The sequence below is a fragment of the Aspergillus foveolatus genome (genome assembly GCF_047715535.1).
Source record: "Aspergillus foveolatus strain CBS 279.81 unplaced genomic scaffold BDW70scaffold_29, whole genome shotgun sequence".
Lineage (NCBI taxonomy): Eukaryota > Fungi > Ascomycota > Eurotiomycetes > Eurotiales > Aspergillaceae > Aspergillus > Aspergillus foveolatus.
The window spans coordinates 283,596-300,870 of record NW_027396093.1 but is presented as its reverse complement, the minus strand read 5'-3'; the positions used below and the strand labels follow the sequence as shown (position 1 = coordinate 300,870).

Genomic DNA, 17,275 nt, shown 5'->3' with positions numbered 1-17,275 from the left:
GCTGAGGGGAATGGTTGTCTTCTGGTGTCAACGCTGACACGGTCATCTGTAATAAATGTCCTAGGAGACGAGAAACCCTGATGAGGGGCCGCGTAAGAACGTGGCTTGCCCTTCTCTTGGAGTCTCTAGGAGACAATTCATAGCCGGCAGGCATTAGAGCTTTCAGCACCAACGTAAGCTAATACTTTTCCGCTCTCCTCAGGATACGAAATTCGCGTTTCTCTCTTCCTGTCTCGATGGTTGATACACAAAGCATCTACCGGAGCAATCTAACCAGGTTATGGTATCTCGAACAGAGGAGGAGCTTTGTGCAGTTGATAGACACATAGAGAACATCTCAATATTTCCTATACATGTCGGACAGGACTCGGATGGGTCAGCAAACTCACAGACGGAGGTATACGAAGAGATTCATACGACGGAAGAATGAGTCTGTTGATGTGCGCAATCTCGAGAATGCATCGGCGGGCTCGCCGTCTGTACAGACTACAGCCGCAGAAGGCGTATATTGTCTTCAGACGGAAACTCTGGTAGCAATGACTTTCCTGGCTTGAATACACAAGCATTATTTAATTCTGATCCCCTCTTCTTACTCACTGTTGTAACACTGAGTGGTCATGACAGGTTCATTCGCCCCTGGTCCTCGAGCTGAGGGGAGGGATTCAACGAGCGCTTTGATAACAACGGGTCGCCAAGCAATAAGCGCAGTAGGGAGAGCCGCTTAGAGTAGATACATCTGAAGGTCGGTATCTAGACGCATGCCATCGATGCATAGTATCTGATATGAATATGGGCGAGGAGAGATCGCGGTGGGTGGAGGATGGACGGTGGAGAGACGAACGAGTTCCAGGAGCGACAACACACGGCAGCCGCGAAAGAAGCCGCGGGCGGTCTACATATTGACTCACATACGCGCATCGCCGTCGTTATAACCTGCAATCAGATAGATAGCCTATATCATTGAGATCAAAGAACCCTTTCCTGCCTAGACTTGAAATGGCAAAGGTACCTGGATTGTGGATGTCTCGAACCTATGAAAATAGGGTAGGCTGAGGTTACTATCTCGTTTACTTACGGAGAGTCCATTCGTGAGTGGAGAACAACAGAGAATACGGATACTAAAACTTGAAACAAAGGCAAGCGCGGTAAGAATAGACCAATCCAGCACTGTTGGCTGATATGGGGTAGATGGCGCAATGCAGTTAATTATATCTTCCCCGCACGCATCCCGTCTCCAAGATGTGCCAGCCTCACCATCACTCTTGTATCAGTATTTCCATCCTATATGTCATCTCGCATTCTCCAAGTACTCTATTCTAGCTCATTTGTGAAACAGATCCAGCTGGATTTAGCTTACGCACCAGAGCCACAGCGATGACGAAGCATGGTCGATGCTAAGCAGGATCGACAACCTCTCCACTTATAACACCTGCCATGCCGCCCCCTGCTTGGTCCATGGCAGAAGTCCTCCGCCGCTGGAGGAAGCACAAGTTCAGCATGTATTCGTTCATCGGGTGTATCCTAGGAATCGCCTTGCTAGCTACTGCGACCCTTACCATACCCCTGAGTGAAGAGAACGTCAGTTATCGACCGACGCGGCCTCCGTCGTATCCTTTGGCTGTCAAGAATCCCTACCTCTCAACATGGATGCCCAGCGACAAAGTTCAGACTCTGCCGTACGCAGAGCCGCAGTTCTGGGCTGGGCAGAGTCTCTCTTGGTCGGTAATGGCGCGGGTTGACAACCGAACATACAGTTTGATGGGCATCACGAACCCTGGGGATAGAATTCATCCTGCTGCCGTGCGTACTGCCGAGTATACTGCCACTCGTTCGGTCTTCAAACTTGCCGCTGGTTCATTGGAATTTACATTGGACTTCTTCTCTCCAATATCTCCGTCCAACTATCTGCGGCAGTCTCTCCCGTTCAGTGAGCTTTGCTATTTTATAGGTAGATCTACAGAGCTAATGTTGGATCAGGCTACCTGACTGTCAACGTTTCCGGTGCCGATGCGAATAACGTCCAAGTGTATACTAGTATTGATGGAAGATGGACTGGAGTAGAGCAGAGCACTGTCCGCGACTTTCATCGCGAGGGAACTACTCTAGCCTACTCCCTTAAGGTGAAGGATGCGATTACCTATACAGAGAATAGTGATATGGCCACCTGGGGAGAAGCAATACTTTCGTCGCGTCAAGCCCCGCAGTCCGAGCTCTCCTTTTCGTCGGGGAGGCGCGGAAGAGTGCGTTCCCAATTCGTCAATAATGGCAAGCTATCCGGCAGCGACGAGCCCTGGGTTCCTGGTGGAATTGTTGCGTTCTCTCATGACCTTGGAATTGTTATTGGCGAGCAATCTGTGAACTTCGCTGTTGGCTACGTGAGGGAAGCGGCCATAAACTATCTGGGAAAGCCGTACACAGGATACTACAGGGCTCATTACCCCAACACCTACAAGGCGTTGTCGCATTTCTTCGATGATTACCCAGCTGCGGTTGTTGAATCGAAGATTGTCGATTCTGAAATGGCTGCTCAAGCGGCCGTTGCAGGGAGTAGTAAATACGCTGATATTGCCTCGCTTTCGGCCCGCCAGGCCTGGGGAGGAATTGACCTTACCATACCCAACGACTCACTCGACAAAACTGAGGTTCTGGCCTTCGTTAAAGAGCTCTCTAGCAATGGCAACCTGAACACGGTCGACGTCATCATGCCTGCATTTCCCATTTATTACATTATGGATCCGGATTATATCCGTTATCTGCTAGAGCCGATGATGCGGTACCTTGCGGCTGGCCGTTGGCGGCTGCCATATACAATCCACGATATGGGCACGCACTATCCCAATGCCATTGGACACGATGACCAGAAAGCAGAGCCGATGCCCATTGAAGAGTGCGGCAATCTGATGGTCCTCGTCTTGGCCTATATGAGGGCAACAGGAGATAGAGCCTGGGCTAATCAGTACATCGACATCCTGACGAAGTATGCAGATTACCTGGTTGAGAACAGCATCGACATTGAGTTGCAGCTATCCTCTAACGACGCCGCCGGTCCGCTTGCCAATGAGACGAACCTTGCCATAAAGGCAGCGGTTGGGCTCAAGGCATTTGGCGAGATAAGCGGACTGACCGAGTATTCGCGTGTTGGTGAAGAGCGTGCCAACCTTTTCTTCAACCAAGGACTAGGGACAGACGAGACAAGATCTCATTTCGTTCTGCAATATCCCGATAAGCCTACCTCATGGAAGACCCCGTACAACCTATACCCAGATGTGCTGTTTAATCTCAATACCTTTCCCAGAGAAGCATACCAGATGGGAAATACTTTTTTCAAACAGGTCCGGTCAGAGTACGGCGTTCCACTGGACAACCGACAGGACTGGGCCAAGTCTGACTGGAACATGTGGTTAGCGGGCACCTTTGACGATGAAACCACTCGTCTTCAGTTCATTGACGATCTATGGGCGTTCGTATCTAATGGTAAACACAACTGGCCATTCTCCGATCGCTATGTTGCCACATCAGCTAAGGGTCGAGAACCTGGCCTTCCTGTTCTATGCCGTGCGCGACCGACCGTTGGTGGCCACTTTGCCTTGATGGCATTACAGGGACCAAAGTCTCTCCAAAATGCAGTCAACAGCAAGCTAGAAGAGACATTGCGAGAGACTTCTGACGGGTTCCCCGACGAAATGAGAGAGGATCTATAGAAGTGCAGACTCTGTCAGCTCAGCAAAATTTGTAGATTTCCGTCCCCGTATATATGTGCTCCAATATTATTGTAGATTGTATTTACAATTTATTATTTTTTACTTTTCCTAGTAGCTCGTGGAGACGTCAAAGACGAAGAGCTGAAGTTGTTTGATGCAACTTATGGCTACTTGTGGCTTACATAATCGTAGCTCCTTCCAGAGTTTCAATCCGCTTGCTGCGTTTTTGCTGTTGCTCCTCGTCTACCAACTGACTTTCGTCTCTCAATCGTCCCTCCTTCTTTTCTACGTCGCTTCTCATCTTCTGCTGCCCTCTTTTCCCTTGCTATACTGACCCTTGGCTTGCTCCCTCCCCATGGCTTCTGTAAGTCCGTTGTCTCTGTTGTCGGCCCCCGACACCCCCCAACCCCGTAGGTGGGAGCTTCGCTGTCCAACGTCATTCTCTTCCCTTGAGGTGCCCACGCGTCGGACGACTCGAGCGCGCGTCAAATCTGCTTTATCTTACCATGAACCATGATGCTAATCAATTCCGCCTCCTTTGTAGCCCCGTCCCCCTCACAACTTCGCTCCGCAAGGCTATCCCCTCCCCAACGGTGCCTCCGGCCCAGTCCCTGGAGCCGCCCCTCTACTCCCCAACAACGGACGCATTATCCAAAATGGCCCAGTAAGAGTGTTGTGTATTGCAGATGTGCGAGGTACGTCCCTGCGGAATTACGTCCGATAACCCATTGTGAAGAATGCAAGATGGACTGGGGAGCTAACTGGAGACTTTGCTTTTTTCGCCCACAGGAAACCTGAAGTCTTTGAATGAGCTCGCCAGACAAGCCCGCGCAGACCACATTATCCATACCGGCGATTTTGGTTTTTACGATGATACTTCGTTGGAGCGGATTGCGGACAAGTAAGTAAATGAGCAAGGCCTAACATTCGGGCTTTCAACTCCGGCTTGAGTATTGGCTAAATTTATTGACTCGCTGACACTGTCTTAAATATTCGTAGGACTCTTAAGCATGTTGCTCAATACTCCCCCTTGCTACCAGAAGGTGTGAAGCGCGCAATTGCTCAGACCCCTCCTCAACAGTCGATCAAGTCGCGATTTACGCCAGACCAGCTACCCCTTTCAGAGCTACCTATGCTGCTGGACAAGCGGCTGACACTCGATGTTCCCGTATATACTGTCTGGGGTGCGTGTGAGGATGTTAGGGTACTGGAGAAGTTCCGTTCTGGTGAATACAAGGTTGACAAGCTACACATCATCGATGAGGCCAACTCGCGGTTGCTGGATATCGGCGGAGTCAAACTCCGTCTGCTCGGACTGGGAGGTGCGGTTGTAATGCATAAGCTATTCGATAATGGCGAGGGCAAGACGACTATTGCAGGAGGCCAGGGAACCATGTGGACGACTCTACTGCAGATGGGCGAGCTGATTGATACCGCGAATCGTGTTTACGACCCGTCGGAGACTCGTATCTTTGTTACCCACGCCTCACCAGCGCGTGAAGGAATGTTGAACCAGCTTTCCGTGACCCTCAAAGCCGACTTCTCGATCTCCGCCGGACTTCACTTCCGGTACGGCTCCTCTTACAATGAGTTCTCTGTCAATCCTTCGCTCGACCACTACCGGGGCAAGCTGGCCGCGTCTAAGGCTTCTTTCAACGATGTGTGGGAAACAGTGCGGGGTGAGGTCGAGTCCGCTATATCCCAGAACGATGCTCAGAAGACTCTATTGGAGAATGCCCTTGGTATCGTCGAGAAGATGCCATCGGTGGCCAGTGGTGGAAACCCCTTTGGAGGACCGACCAACCCTGGTAGTGGCAGTGGCCAGGTAGACGAGAGCGCCTTCAAGAACATGTGGAACTTCAATCTGGCAGATGCTGCTTTCGGATTCTTGGTTCTTGAAATCGAGGCTGGACGTATTGGAACGGAAATGCGTGCTCAGGGCTTCAACTTTTCTCACCGAACCGGCAAGCCTCCAGTCTCTGGAGCTCCCCAGCCTGCCGCTCAAATGGCCAGCGCTCCTGTCAGCGGTCCCTCCCCCGTTAATGCTGCCCGTCCCAACGTTGCCACCCCTCAATTTGGCCAGGCTCAGGCTATCCCTACTCGTGCGGGTCCTCCTGCTCAGCAGCCCGCACAAGGCAAAGGGCCCGCCGCTCCCGCTCGTACGTCTCCTGCTCCCGTCATCCCTAAGTCTGTGACGCCCCAGCCCTCGACGACTCCGGCCGTCTCTCAATCCGTTGACTCCGCCGAGTCTTCAGCTACTCTTGACGCCAACGGCTCCACACATGGCGAGAAACAGGGGGAATCTCCGGCCCCTAAGCCGGAGCGCAAGCAGAGCAACGCCCTCTTCATATCAAATGTCGATAACGAGCAAGCCGCACGTGATCTTTTTAGTGAGGAGGACAAAGCTAAGCTGCAGAAGGTGGAGAAATGGGGCAAGTATAACCACGTCGCCACGTTTTCGACCGTCGAGGAAGCGAAGGCAGCTCTTGATCGCCTTCCAATGGAGAACAAGAAGCCCAGCCCTCCCGGTCAACGCAAGCCCAATGTCAAGTTCTTCGAGGACCGTGGCAGCCACCGAGGGAATGCCGGCACTTGGCAGGGCAGCAACCGAGGCGGTAGCAACACATCACAACGCGGTGGTTACCAGAGTGGAGGGGCTAGCGACAGTGAAACCGGTCGCGGACGAGGCTTTGGCGGGCGAGGCGGCGGCCGTGGGCGCGGTGATCGCGGACGCGGTGGACGAGGAGGCCGCGGCGGGTTCAGCAAGGGCCCGTCGGATTCGTCCGCTCCATCAACGTCCACACCATCCGGTGACAAGCCGGCTGCGTCTGGCGACGCCTAAGGCATGACTTTGACCTATTAGCCTGTTTTTGTCTCTAGTACTTTGTATTCCCACTTCGCTTCAGTGTCATCTACCCGTCTTCTCGACCATATTGGTCTTCTACCTTTCCACGTCGTGATGTGTTAAAACCAATTCCACGGTTCCCAGAAGCCTAAGTTCATTCGTGTGTAATACAATTATTTCACCCATGCTTGATTAGACTTCTGGATTGGAGTCTTTGCTCTCTGTCTTCATCCCCGTCGGTGATCCTCCTACATCTGCATACCCGTAGCTTTAGAATCCCGGACGTCCTTTGATTAAGTCTCGTTATGTACTCCTATAAAACTCCATACTCGCAGGGTATACGTAGTTCTATTCGTTTGTTTAAGCTTGATTCTTCTCGTAGGTCTGTCTGCCTTTTCCCAGGTCGATGAACAAACTCACCCTGAGCTATTTGAGTATGAAGATAATGTAGGCGGGGCTCACTCTTCCTGACTAGGAGTCGATCAAGCATAAGACTTATGCGGCTCGTTGAGTCAACTATCCTATCTTACTCGATCCAGACCCTAGAGCAGGCTCTCACCCGTTATAGTGTACAGTCCTTACTAATCCACTGCGATCCAGTTGAGCTGTGTCCAGATTGTGCCCTAAAGGGGGTTTACCTTACCTCGCGTTGATGACGCTTACGTACCGACTAGGTAAGAGGTGAGAATTCTCTTAATCAAGTATTGACTCGAAAGAAAGATAATGTCCGCCGAGCACAAAAGGAGATAACACATGGTACGAAAGACAATGTCATAAATAGGCAAGTGGCGAGTAGTAAGCGAATACAATCAAAGACAAAGACCAGACTATACCATATGCACCACACCCCAAAGTCTCGTAACTCCCCGCCAATGGTTGCGGTGTGAACGAACGCGAGCGCCTGTTTTCTGCTGTCCGGTTTTCCAGTGCTCACATGTACGTGTTCGCCGAAGGAAGTCCAAAAGGTGACGGACGATATGTTTCCACCTGCAACATGGCATAAACCAAATAAGTCAAGCGTCGATGGTGTACAGACCTCCAGTTTATTGCGCGTCAATCCACCGCCCATTCGCCTAAAATCAAGAAGGGGGTAACAATAAAGAAATAAAACATCCGTAATTCATTATTTTGCACCGGCTCAAGCTGCAATTGTTGTGCGTCCCAAGTAAAAACGACATAGCTATAAACCCGCTTCGTATCCTTTACTCCAAGTATTCGTCGAGGTATCATATCGTGGGTATCCGTGGCGTGCGAGAAGTAGATATTCCATAGTTGTTGGTCAAGCGAATCGAATCGAACAATCGACTACACGCGGCCAATGATGTCATCCACATCCCTCTGGTTAACGACGACACCACCTTCCGAACACCGAGCCTTCGTGCGCAGTTCTGAACACAGATTGTCAACGTCGATTTCACCGTTGCGGAACTTCTCCATGGATTGCAAACGGTCCCTAGAGAACCAAGTTAGTGTATACATTCTAGCAAACTGTAACTGTAGACCGTACCATATCTTAGTGCAAGATAACATTTGAGCCTTGTCTTCACCGGGCACAACCTCTTCCTCCTCCTTGCTATCCATTTCCTCAAGTATGCTCTTCTTCTGTTGCGCGCCAAGGCCAGCTTCTGTAAGATTGTGTGACGGACTACCAAGATCGGGCAACGGGAACGCGTCGTCAAAGAATGTGTTAAAATCCTGCGACAATACGGCATCTTGCGGTTCTCGCCAGTCTCCAAACAGCAGCGGGTCGAACTGGCCGCCATTCTGCTGAGCCATGAAGTCGATCCCAGGAACATTATCTGTACTAGATGGTGCATTGGGTGTGTTTGTAGCACTCTCACTCCGTTGCCTCACAGCTGGAATAGGATTGTTGATATTACCGCACGCCATGCCCAATTGCGCACAGAAAGACTTTTCTCCGTCAATGGTACAAGTGTGCCCCTCGTGGGATTCCTTGGCCTGATTGTCCGGAGACTGCACACTGGGCTCTGGCGAGGTACCACTGGATGAGAGGAACTGGTGTGAGTCTGACGAGGAGGAGGGGGAATCAGAAGTTGATGTATCGTGCCCTTGTCCTGGTTGATGATAGTTGTAGATGTTTGAAGTGTGGCTTGTCAAACGACCATCTGCAGTAACGGGAGACTTTGTGGCAGGTTTGTTCGAAGTGACTGTCTTGGGTGAAGCGGAGCTTGAAGTCCTGCCGTTAACCGCCTGTAGGGCAGAATGTCGTAGGATGCCGGGTATGGGGGTGTCGTCTTTCTTGTTTTGATTGGTCTTGGCCACTGAACCATTGAAAATTCGGCCGCCAGGGAGATCGCCAAACTTCGGGAAATCAAACATGAAATCGTTATTGTTGAGTCCAGACATGCGGTTGGCATTGCCTGGATATGAGTTGATAGCCGAGAGCGCGTTCCCTTGTGTCACCCAGGAGAGGCGCTTGCGGTACTCACGAAGTTCAACTTGCAACCGCTCTACCTGAGCTTTGAGGAGGCCGTTTTCTTGGTTGGCACTGTCAGATGCCTTCTGTAGTTCCTCTACCTTCGCTTCCAGATCCTTCAAATGTTTCTCCTTACGCTCACGGAATGCTCTTTGCGCAGCACGATTCTGTGCCTTGCGTTTCTGCAGGTATCATTAGTGAGCATGTCTATCACCAGTGATCGCCAGTACATACCGAAGTAGGTTCTGACGTCAGGGGCTTTCTTCCTGGCTTCTTCGACGTTTTATCATCACTCTTGTCATCACTCTCCCTCCTTTTCTTTCCGTTCACCTCGCCATTGCTGTTTATATCCTTACGTTTCTCACCGACCTCGTGATCGTCTGATGTTGCACTCCCAGGTAGGTCGCCAATCAAGTTCTCGGATCCGGGAAAGTCCCATTCTAGTTCGGGGTTGAAGTCAAGAAAAGGGCTCTCATCATAGTTGAGATTATCGAACTGGTGAGAACCTTCGAATGCAGGAGAGGTATTGAAGCTTCCCGTGGAAGCTTGACCTGGAGTATTGGTCGGATTCGTACCAAGCTCCGGCGTCTGAACGTTTTGTTTCTGCTTCGAGGGTGGATTGTTCGACGAGAGAGCGGCTAAGAGGAGGTCCTGCTGGTCAGGCGAAAGGTAAAGACCGTGTTGGTACAAAGAATTGTAGTCGGCCATTATGGATATGCTAAAATTTACAGGTTGAATAAGTTCTTAATGAAGGAAACGATAAGATAGAGGTTCGGTCCTGGAAGAGATGTTGCAAGCGTATCGATGGTTTAGTCGGGCTTCCTACCCGTTTGCTGGCTCGTTGTGGACGGTCAGACCAAATTGCAGTGCCAGCTAAGATAATGACAGTGCAAATGCTCCGCCCGGTGATTTTGGGACGTCTATTCGGCCGTCAAGGACGACCGAGAACTGGTATGGAGCGACTCGATTCGAAGGAGAACGCAGAGCAATATCTGTCGTCAGCGCTGAGGATGCCGAGCAGCAGAAGTAAGAACAACGACGCTTTTCTGAAGTGAATTGGCCGGCCAAAGAAGTGAGACCGCAGGCAAGAGGGGTCAAGGAGAGATATGAGGTCAGAAAAAGAATAGAGACACAAGACTAGTGCATCAGATAGCTGTCGATGGTTGGCTGAACAGCGAAACAAGCGAAGAGCCACTCTTCTGGTCAGTATCGGACGAAATGACGAGGCCTGAGAAACGTGGAGGCGAGAGGCAGCAGAGGAGGGGATGGCGATGCAGTGGCAGCAGTCACGGGTGGCGGTCGAAGAGCGGCAGCCCAAATTGACCGCTATTATTGGCTACGGCCCGAGATAGCCAATAATCTCACTTCACAGCCACTGCCGCTTTTAGGAAGCAAAACCATATGGTGCTGCTTAGAAATCAGCCACGAGGGTCGATTCTGCGACCTTCTCGATTCTCCCGTTTCGACCCTAGAATTAGATCCAGACAGCTAGGACGATCATTCAGCCTCATGCTCCATCATCGCAAGCGTCCTATTCTGTGCTTCCAGGCTGCAGCTCCGGCCCTGCCTAGTCTCTACCCTGCACGAACACTGCGCTACAAGTCTACGCCTCAAATTCAATAAGTTATCAATCAACCTGGAAGTTCCAGACCCCATCTTTCGGATGCACGGCAGGATCCCGTGACTAGCCCACCCACAAAAGAGCGGGAAAATCAGTGGGCTGCTTTGAGCCAGAATGAGGAATCCACGGCATTGCTTCATTTGCTGACCATTTCAGACCAAGGCTTTGCGCTTTGCAAAGCCTGCGGACATTCCAGGACCAGGATCCTTGGTGAGCGTGATCCTATTCGATATGCGGTATTTGTGGCTTTAGGTCTGACTCATCGGTCGATGCTCTTAGTCTGGATAGGCGCATACGACCGGCCCAGGCGGGCGGTTTGAATTTCGTAGGGCGATCCGGATGTCACCCCATCCGACAGGGCTACTCGCTTTACTCGTCATGCATCATTATTGCAGGAGAAACCCGTTTTCTCTCGGGTTCGCTTAGTATCGGGTCCGGGTTGACAGGCGTCTTACCTCGATCCGTCGTTGTTCTGTAGGGAGAGCATTCTCTCGTACAATACTTGGTCCCTGTCATATGGGATCTGGCTGTTCCATTATCTCTAGAAGACAGTACCCCGTATGTCTGTAATGATGGGCCATGTGGCGCTGTAGATCACGTGACTCAACCGCCAAACGACTGAACTCCAGACTCGTCCGACCAGCACGCGCGCAGACTGCAGAGTTCACGACCAGCAAACTACCCGACCACACGAGCTTTTGTCTCTCGTGTCGTTTTCACATCAATATGACAGACGTTGCAGCCCTGGAGGCTGAGGTTAAGGAGTTCAAGCTTCAGGTAGGTCAGACCGATCGCTATCGCGAGCGCAACTAACCGCCGCAGCTTGAAACCGTTCAATCAAGTTTGCAGGTAGACCCAGATAACACGGAATTACAAAGTCTCAAAGCTGAGCTGGAAGAACTTATAAACCTCACTGAAACATCAATCGCCGAACTCAAACCTGCAACTCCGCAACCAGCCACCGCTCCAGCAAAATCAAAGGGCTCGAGAGATGACTACGCCTCGAAACCTAGCTATCGCAATTCGACGGCCGAGCAGGCAGATGATAACACCAACTCCGGTCCGGCTTCGTTTTCCGTGAATGAGCATGTCCTTGCCCGCTGGGTATCGGGCGATAATTCGTTCTACCCAGCCCGCATAACATCCATCACCGGCTCGTCCAGCAACCCAGTCTACATCGTCTCTTTCAAATCATATGGGACGGTGGAATCGCTAACCGCAAAAGACCTCAAACCCATTTCCAACAGTGACTCGCGAAAACGCAAGGCTGATGGAAGCCCAGGCAGTTCAAACCACTCCCCAGTTCCTCAACCTCCCCACGCGAGCGTCATCTCGGCGGCAGCAGATATCAACCCGGCATTGGCCAACCAGGCTCGCAAGGAGCCCAGCAAGGCCACCGATGGGCCTGCACGTCCTGCGAAAGTGTCGCGAAAGGTCAAGGCCAACAAGGAGCTCGAGGCGGGTAAGAACAAGTGGAAAGATTTTGCCAGCAAGACAAAGATTGGGCGGAAGGACAGCATGTTCAGAACTGGAGAGGGGGTGAATGCTCGAGGTATGATCCCTAGCCTTGATCAACAGTCAAAACTAATTCGCGTAGTTGGCTTTACCGGCTCCGGGCAACAGATGCGCAAGGATCCCACGCGCACACGACATGTCTACCAGCAGGGCGAAGATGATAATTATTGAGGGTTACTTTATGAATTCATGGCTATCTCTAAACCCATTGTCTCCTGCACGCTTCTATGTTGCATCGCTAACCAGATATGGTGGCAGATAGTCTTAACGGCCATGTCCGTACATAATACAAAATATGGTGACAGAAGTCTGCAAACATGCCCAATGTCTGTAGCTCAAACCAGTCGGCGTAGATTATTATTAGTTATACCAAATAGACAAATGGAAGAAGACTACTATCGGGCTCATCCTTTATTGTAGACTCGGTCTAGACTCGCAGCCTTCGTCAAGTCTCGGCAAACTGATAAAACACCGAACCTCCGACTGCAACGCTGAACTTCATTTCCCAATAGAGCTGCAGCAGTGACACCATCCATCCCTCCCTACGTCAGTCCTGCGCTTCCGATTAGTGAGCTAGTGACATTTCTTTTCTTTGCCTATGAGCAGCATGATCAATGAATCGCAAAAGGCATAGCAGAACCGCCGATTCGCCTAGTGAAGCAGTGAAACGAAGGAAGATCGTTGCGTACGTTGATCTACGTTCTCCGGGATGCAGCCTCTTACTGACATGAAACCTGCTCTTCATCAGATGCGAAAGATGTCATTCTCATAAGATCAAATGTTCTGGTGACCAGCCCTGTGCGAAATGTCGCTCCGTCGGATGTGCTGATGAGTGCCAATACCCGGCACGCGACCGTCAAGTCAAAGTCAGCGAAAGGTAGACTGTCCAGTATAGGCCTGTTGTGTTCAGGCAGGTCTATGCTAATACTGCCAACAGCTATTTAGAACAAGTTCTGGCTGAGAATCAACGCCTTCGAGCGCAATCGGCATCCTCGGCAAATACCCCCGAGGCACGTCCTGGGGCCGAACCCAGCCACTCCCGTCTTGGTGCGGACGGCTCAGACGAGGTTGAGAGTGAGGACGAGGGCAACACTGGCGTCCGAAACCCCATAATTGGAGACCGGGCCTGGTTTCATGCCTATGACCCCTCAGCACCGCCAATCTTTGTGGGCGAGGCGGCCTGTACGGCGTTCGCAACCCGCCTCCGCCAGTTTTTGACAGGAAGTAATGCAACGGCACATATCCGGCGCACGCAATACGTCAAAGAAGAGAACATCGCGCTCGCCAATGCGGGCGAGATTCGATGGCCAAGTCTTCAGCAGGCGCGGTTGCTGGTGCAGATCGCCATACGTCAAATCAGTTGCATATACCATGTGCTGCTTCGAAAGTCAACCCTAGACAAGCTAGAGGAGATATATCGGACGGGAGACTTTGAGTGCACGGTAAACCAGTGCAAGTTCTTCGCGCTGTTTGCGTTCGGTGAGGCATATTCGATGCGCAGTGAGCCAGCCTCGGGAAGCAGGGTTCCGGGGACGTCATATTTTGCGAGAAGTTTGAGTCTCGTGCAAGTGTTGCCCGAGAGGACAAGTATCACACATCTGGAGACATTGTTGCTCTTGGTACGTATCATACCTAGGCAGCATCAATTCGAAACGCTGCTTACAAGGTAGTCCCTATTCTCCTATTACCTGAACCGCCGCCACTCAGCATATGTTTTGATCGGCAGTGCCATGCGCCTAGGCCTATGCATTGGATTGAACCACAACATTCCCGAGTCCCAGCTCATAGACCCTGTCGAACGGCAACACCGCGTGCGCATCTGGTGGACAATTTATATCTTTGACCGAATGTGGGCGTCGAAGATGGGCTTACCGTCACAGATCCTAGATGACGACATCCACCTCGACATGCCATCAAGCACATTGCCGAAGCAGATTTACGAAGAGCAATTCACTGACGCAGAGTATATCAAGGCAAATATAAACCTGGCGCGGATTGTGGGCGAGACGACGGCGAAAGTCTATAGTCGGCGTAAGTACAATGAGACATTCCTGCAGAGGGTGCAGAAGCTGCTCAAGGCGTTGAAAAACTGGGTCGATACGCTTCCTGAGCATTTACGGCTGAATGTTGAGGATCCCGAGATGAATACGAAGCAGGTTACCTCTATACACCTTGCTTTTAACCAGGTATTCCTCCCTGGACTTAGACCTTAACCCATCAAATCAACTAATGCCGGCATACAGTGTGTCATCTTAACAACTCGTCCAACCCTCCTCCACCTCCTCAGACTCACCGAAACCGGAAATACAACGACGTCGTCTACCACGACCACCAAGGAAACCATATCCCAGCCTCTTCAAACGCTTGGCGAAGCTTGCATCCACGCCGCACGGCATTCTCACTCCCTAATACTCACGAAATGGATAAACGGCTCCCTTCCCGTCTTCGGATATTTCCACGCACACTACCTCTTTTCATCTTCCCTCGTGTTGGCAATGTCTGCCTTCGTGCCGTTGCCTCTTGGTTCTCCTGCAGAATTAAATGCCTTTGAGACCGGTCTTGAAGTGTTGGCGAGTATGAGTGAGAATGGAAACCTCGCAGCGAGCGAGTTTTATCATAACCTTGTGCGAGTCAAGGGATGTCTTGATGCTTGGAGGGCAAAGAAGGGGCTTGCCAATGGGAGTGGAAGCGCAAGTCACAATCGAGGGCGTCAGAGTCAGAGTCAGGGACCATTTGGGGCTGCGACTAGTTCTTCGGCGCCTCTATCGCCATCTAACTCCTTGGTTAGGCCGGCTGGACAAGGACAAAACTCAATGCCAGCGTCTCTCTCAGGTCCCATACCTGGCCTTTTGCCTACCTACAACAACACCGGCATCATCTCTCGGAATCCTAACCACAATCCTACTTCATCAGCCCCGTGCGCATTGGATGGGCATGACTCAAGTCAAAGCCAAGCTCAAGGCCGTGTAGCAGGCGGCTTCACAACTGCAATGGCCTTCATGGAGCCGACGATGCAGGACTTCCTAGCACAGACAGACTTAGACTTGGGATTACTAAATCCAGTTGAGACATTTATGGACCATGTGGAGGGTTTATACTCTGGGCATGAGTTTTCTTGACTCTAAATAGCTGGCGTGCCTTGGATCGGGTTCCATTTCTGGGGCTGCTATACTTCGGCGCAGGCTGCCGAACCTCTGTCGTCAACCCTCGGCCCTGACCACGGCATACCGAACGGATACTAATCCGTTATCTGACTGCCCAACAGACATATAAATGCAAGACTGCCTTGATAATTATTCAATAAAATTCTATCAGATAAAAGTTGGGCCTCGAGATGACAATGGAGGACCCCGAAAAGGTTGCCGGCTCCAGCTCCAGCCCAGGAACAAGATCAGCATCAGCATCACCCAACACCCTCCGAAAACCTCCAAATACTCACACCTCAGGCTTCCTTCTCCCAAAATGGCACAAACTCGTAATTCTCTTCGTCGTCTCCTGGATGACGCTCGCCGTCACATTCTCCAGCACCTCCCTGCTACCGGCAACGCCCGAAATCGCGCTCGAATTCAACACAGCGACTGAGACACTCAACATAACAAATGCAGGTGTGCTCCTCGCAATGGGGCTCTCGACACTTTTCTGGGGCCCACTCGCCATTTTAATTGGTCGCCGGTTAAGCTACAATATTGCTGTGGCTGTCCTGGTCCTCTGTAGTGGGCTTACGGCAGGGAGTCGGAGCATAGGCATGTTCACGGCTTGCAGGATTCTGGGCGGGTTCACGGGGACCAGCTTTATGGTTTCGGGGCAGACGGTGCTGGCGGATATTTTCGAGCCCGTAAGTTGATCGCTTTTCTTTCTCCATTGTCTTGGTTGAAGCTGAGGGGTTGACGTGGTGTACGTACTATAGGAAGTACGAGGAACTGCAGTAGGATTCTTCATGCTGGGCACTGTGACTGGGCCTGCGATTGGTATTCCTGCTCTTATCATACTTTGTCCACGCTGAGTAGATACTAATGGGCTATGCAGGCCCCTGCATTGGCGGCATAATCGTCACCTTTGCCAGCTGGCGAAATATCTACTGGCTGCAAACCGCCATGGCCGGACTCGGACTCGTCTTGTCGTTGATATTCGTACCTGAAGTGCAGCAGGATATCTCCAGCTCTAAAACAGAGAAGCAAAAGGAAAAGGAGAAGATCACGCTCCGATATGCATTGAAAGTCTTCAACCCAATCCGTGTGTTTAGACTTTGGCTGTATCCTAATGTGCTTTCTTCGGTATGTCCGTTGCACAGCAACCACCTCGTAGCAGAACAATATGGATGTGAACGTACTGACAAGAGTAGTTCCTGACATGCGGCCTCCTAGCAACATATCTCTACGCCCTTCTTTCCTCCGCCCGCACAATATTCAACCCGCGCTTCAACCTAACCTCCGCGCTAGTGTCCGGACTTTTCTATCTAGCCCCGGGTTCAGGGTTTCTGGTCGGTAGCGTTCTCGGCGGCCGGCTCTCGGACATGACAGTGCGAAAATACATCGCACGACGGGGATTCAGACTCCCCCAAGACCGTCTGAACAGCGGACTCATCATGCTCAGCCTTGTCCTCCCCGGCGCGACTCTAGTTTACGCGTGGACGCTTGATCAGGAAGTTGGGGGTATGGCGGTGCCGATTATTGCTGGGTTTGTGGGGGGTGTAGGCCTGATGGGGAGCTTTAATGGGTTGAATACATACGCTGCTGGTACGCGCCCTTCCCTCCTTTCTTATTAGAGACCTTGCTCTCGGTGGATGAACGCTAATATGTGTGCTTGGGGTGTAGAAGCCCTCCCTTCTCACCGGGCGGAGGTCATTGCGGGCAAGTATATCATTCAGTATCTTTTCTCTGCGGCGGCGAGCGCGCTTGTTGTTCCGTTGATTGAGAGGATCGGGGTGGGTTGGACGTTCACAATTTGTATGTTTCCTCCCTTGCGATTGATGCAGAGCTTGAATGGTTGTTTGGGAATAAGCTGACTCTGTCTGTGCTAGCTGCCTTCTTCACCCTCACTGGGGCAGCGCTGGTTTTGATTATTGCGCGGTGGGGAATTGATATGCAGCGGTGGGTGGAGAGGAAGGTTCCTCTTCCAGAAAAATCGTAGGTTGGTTTACAAGTGATGGCTGTTTT

At 51.4% G+C, this 17,275-nt stretch overlaps 6 protein-coding genes across 6 annotated transcripts; 4 read left to right on the top strand and 2 right to left on the bottom strand.

Moving 5' to 3' along the window:
• Positions 1-1,497: 1,497 nt before the first annotated feature.
• Positions 1,498-6,543, top strand: BDW70DRAFT_150866 (uncharacterized protein; the record flags this gene model as incomplete). Its single annotated transcript, XM_073739222.1, has 6 exons — positions 1,498-1,927; positions 1,978-3,670; position 3,904; positions 4,246-4,396; positions 4,491-4,602; positions 4,701-6,543. The coding sequence occupies 6 exons, from the start codon at positions 1,498-1,500 to the stop codon at positions 6,541-6,543; spliced, it is 4,230 nt and encodes a 1,409-aa protein (XP_073595355.1).
• A 572-nt stretch (positions 6,544-7,115) lies between these two features.
• Positions 7,116-7,733, bottom strand: BDW70DRAFT_61637 (uncharacterized protein). The gene is made up of 2 exons (XM_073744394.1): positions 7,190-7,733; positions 7,116-7,135 (listed from the first exon to the last, which is right to left on the bottom strand). Exon 1 carries the CDS (start codon positions 7,613-7,615, stop codon positions 7,244-7,246), a length of 372 nt encoding a protein of 123 aa, XP_073595354.1. The 5' UTR covers positions 7,616-7,733; the 3' UTR covers positions 7,116-7,135; positions 7,190-7,243.
• On the bottom strand, positions 7,235-10,336 carry yap1 (putative bZIP transcription factor AP-1/Yap1). Its single transcript, XM_073737093.1, has 3 exons — positions 9,218-10,336; positions 8,054-9,165; positions 7,235-7,999 (listed from the first exon to the last, which is right to left on the bottom strand). Exons 1-3 carry the CDS (start codon positions 9,689-9,691, stop codon positions 7,852-7,854), a joined length of 1,734 nt encoding a protein of 577 aa, XP_073595353.1. The 5' UTR covers positions 9,692-10,336; the 3' UTR covers positions 7,235-7,851.
• Positions 10,337-11,330: 994 nt separating this feature from the next.
• On the top strand, positions 11,331-12,290 carry BDW70DRAFT_160697 (uncharacterized protein; the record flags this gene model as incomplete). The annotated part of the gene is made up of 3 exons (XM_073740881.1): positions 11,331-11,381; positions 11,427-12,156; positions 12,202-12,290. 3 exons carry the CDS (start codon positions 11,331-11,333, stop codon positions 12,288-12,290), a joined length of 870 nt encoding a protein of 289 aa, XP_073595352.1.
• Positions 12,291-12,733: 443 nt separating this feature from the next.
• Positions 12,734-15,238, top strand: BDW70DRAFT_150864 (transcription factor domain-containing protein; the record flags this gene model as incomplete). Its single annotated transcript, XM_073739221.1, has 5 exons — positions 12,734-12,804; positions 12,868-12,996; positions 13,057-13,738; positions 13,790-14,305; positions 14,363-15,238. 5 exons carry the CDS (start codon positions 12,734-12,736, stop codon positions 15,236-15,238), a joined length of 2,274 nt encoding a protein of 757 aa, XP_073595351.1.
• A 215-nt stretch (positions 15,239-15,453) lies between these two features.
• BDW70DRAFT_160695 (putative MFS transporter) lies at positions 15,454-17,249 on the top strand (the record flags this gene model as incomplete). Its single annotated transcript, XM_073740880.1, has 6 exons — positions 15,454-15,954; positions 16,027-16,087; positions 16,146-16,393; positions 16,462-16,855; positions 16,934-17,065; positions 17,140-17,249. 6 exons carry the CDS (start codon positions 15,454-15,456, stop codon positions 17,247-17,249), a joined length of 1,446 nt encoding a protein of 481 aa, XP_073595350.1.
• Positions 17,250-17,275: the final 26 nt, after the last annotated feature.

Excerpts from the sequence above, each read along its gene's own strand:
- BDW70DRAFT_61637 (XM_073744394.1), bottom strand. The coding sequence starts at position 7,615 with ATGGGCGGTGGATTGACGCGCAATAAACTGGAGGTCTGTACACCATCG.
- yap1 (XM_073737093.1), bottom strand. The coding sequence starts at position 9,691 with ATGGCCGACTACAATTCTTTGTACCAACACGGTCTTTACCTTTCGCCT. Across the intron at positions 9,166-9,217 it reads TGACGTCAGAACCTACTTCG|AAACGCAAGGCACAGAATCG; the intron begins GTATGTACTGGC and ends TGATACCTGCAG. Across the intron at positions 8,000-8,053 it reads TTATCTTGCACTAAGATATG|GGACCGTTTGCAATCCATGG; the intron begins GTACGGTCTACA and ends TTGGTTCTCTAG.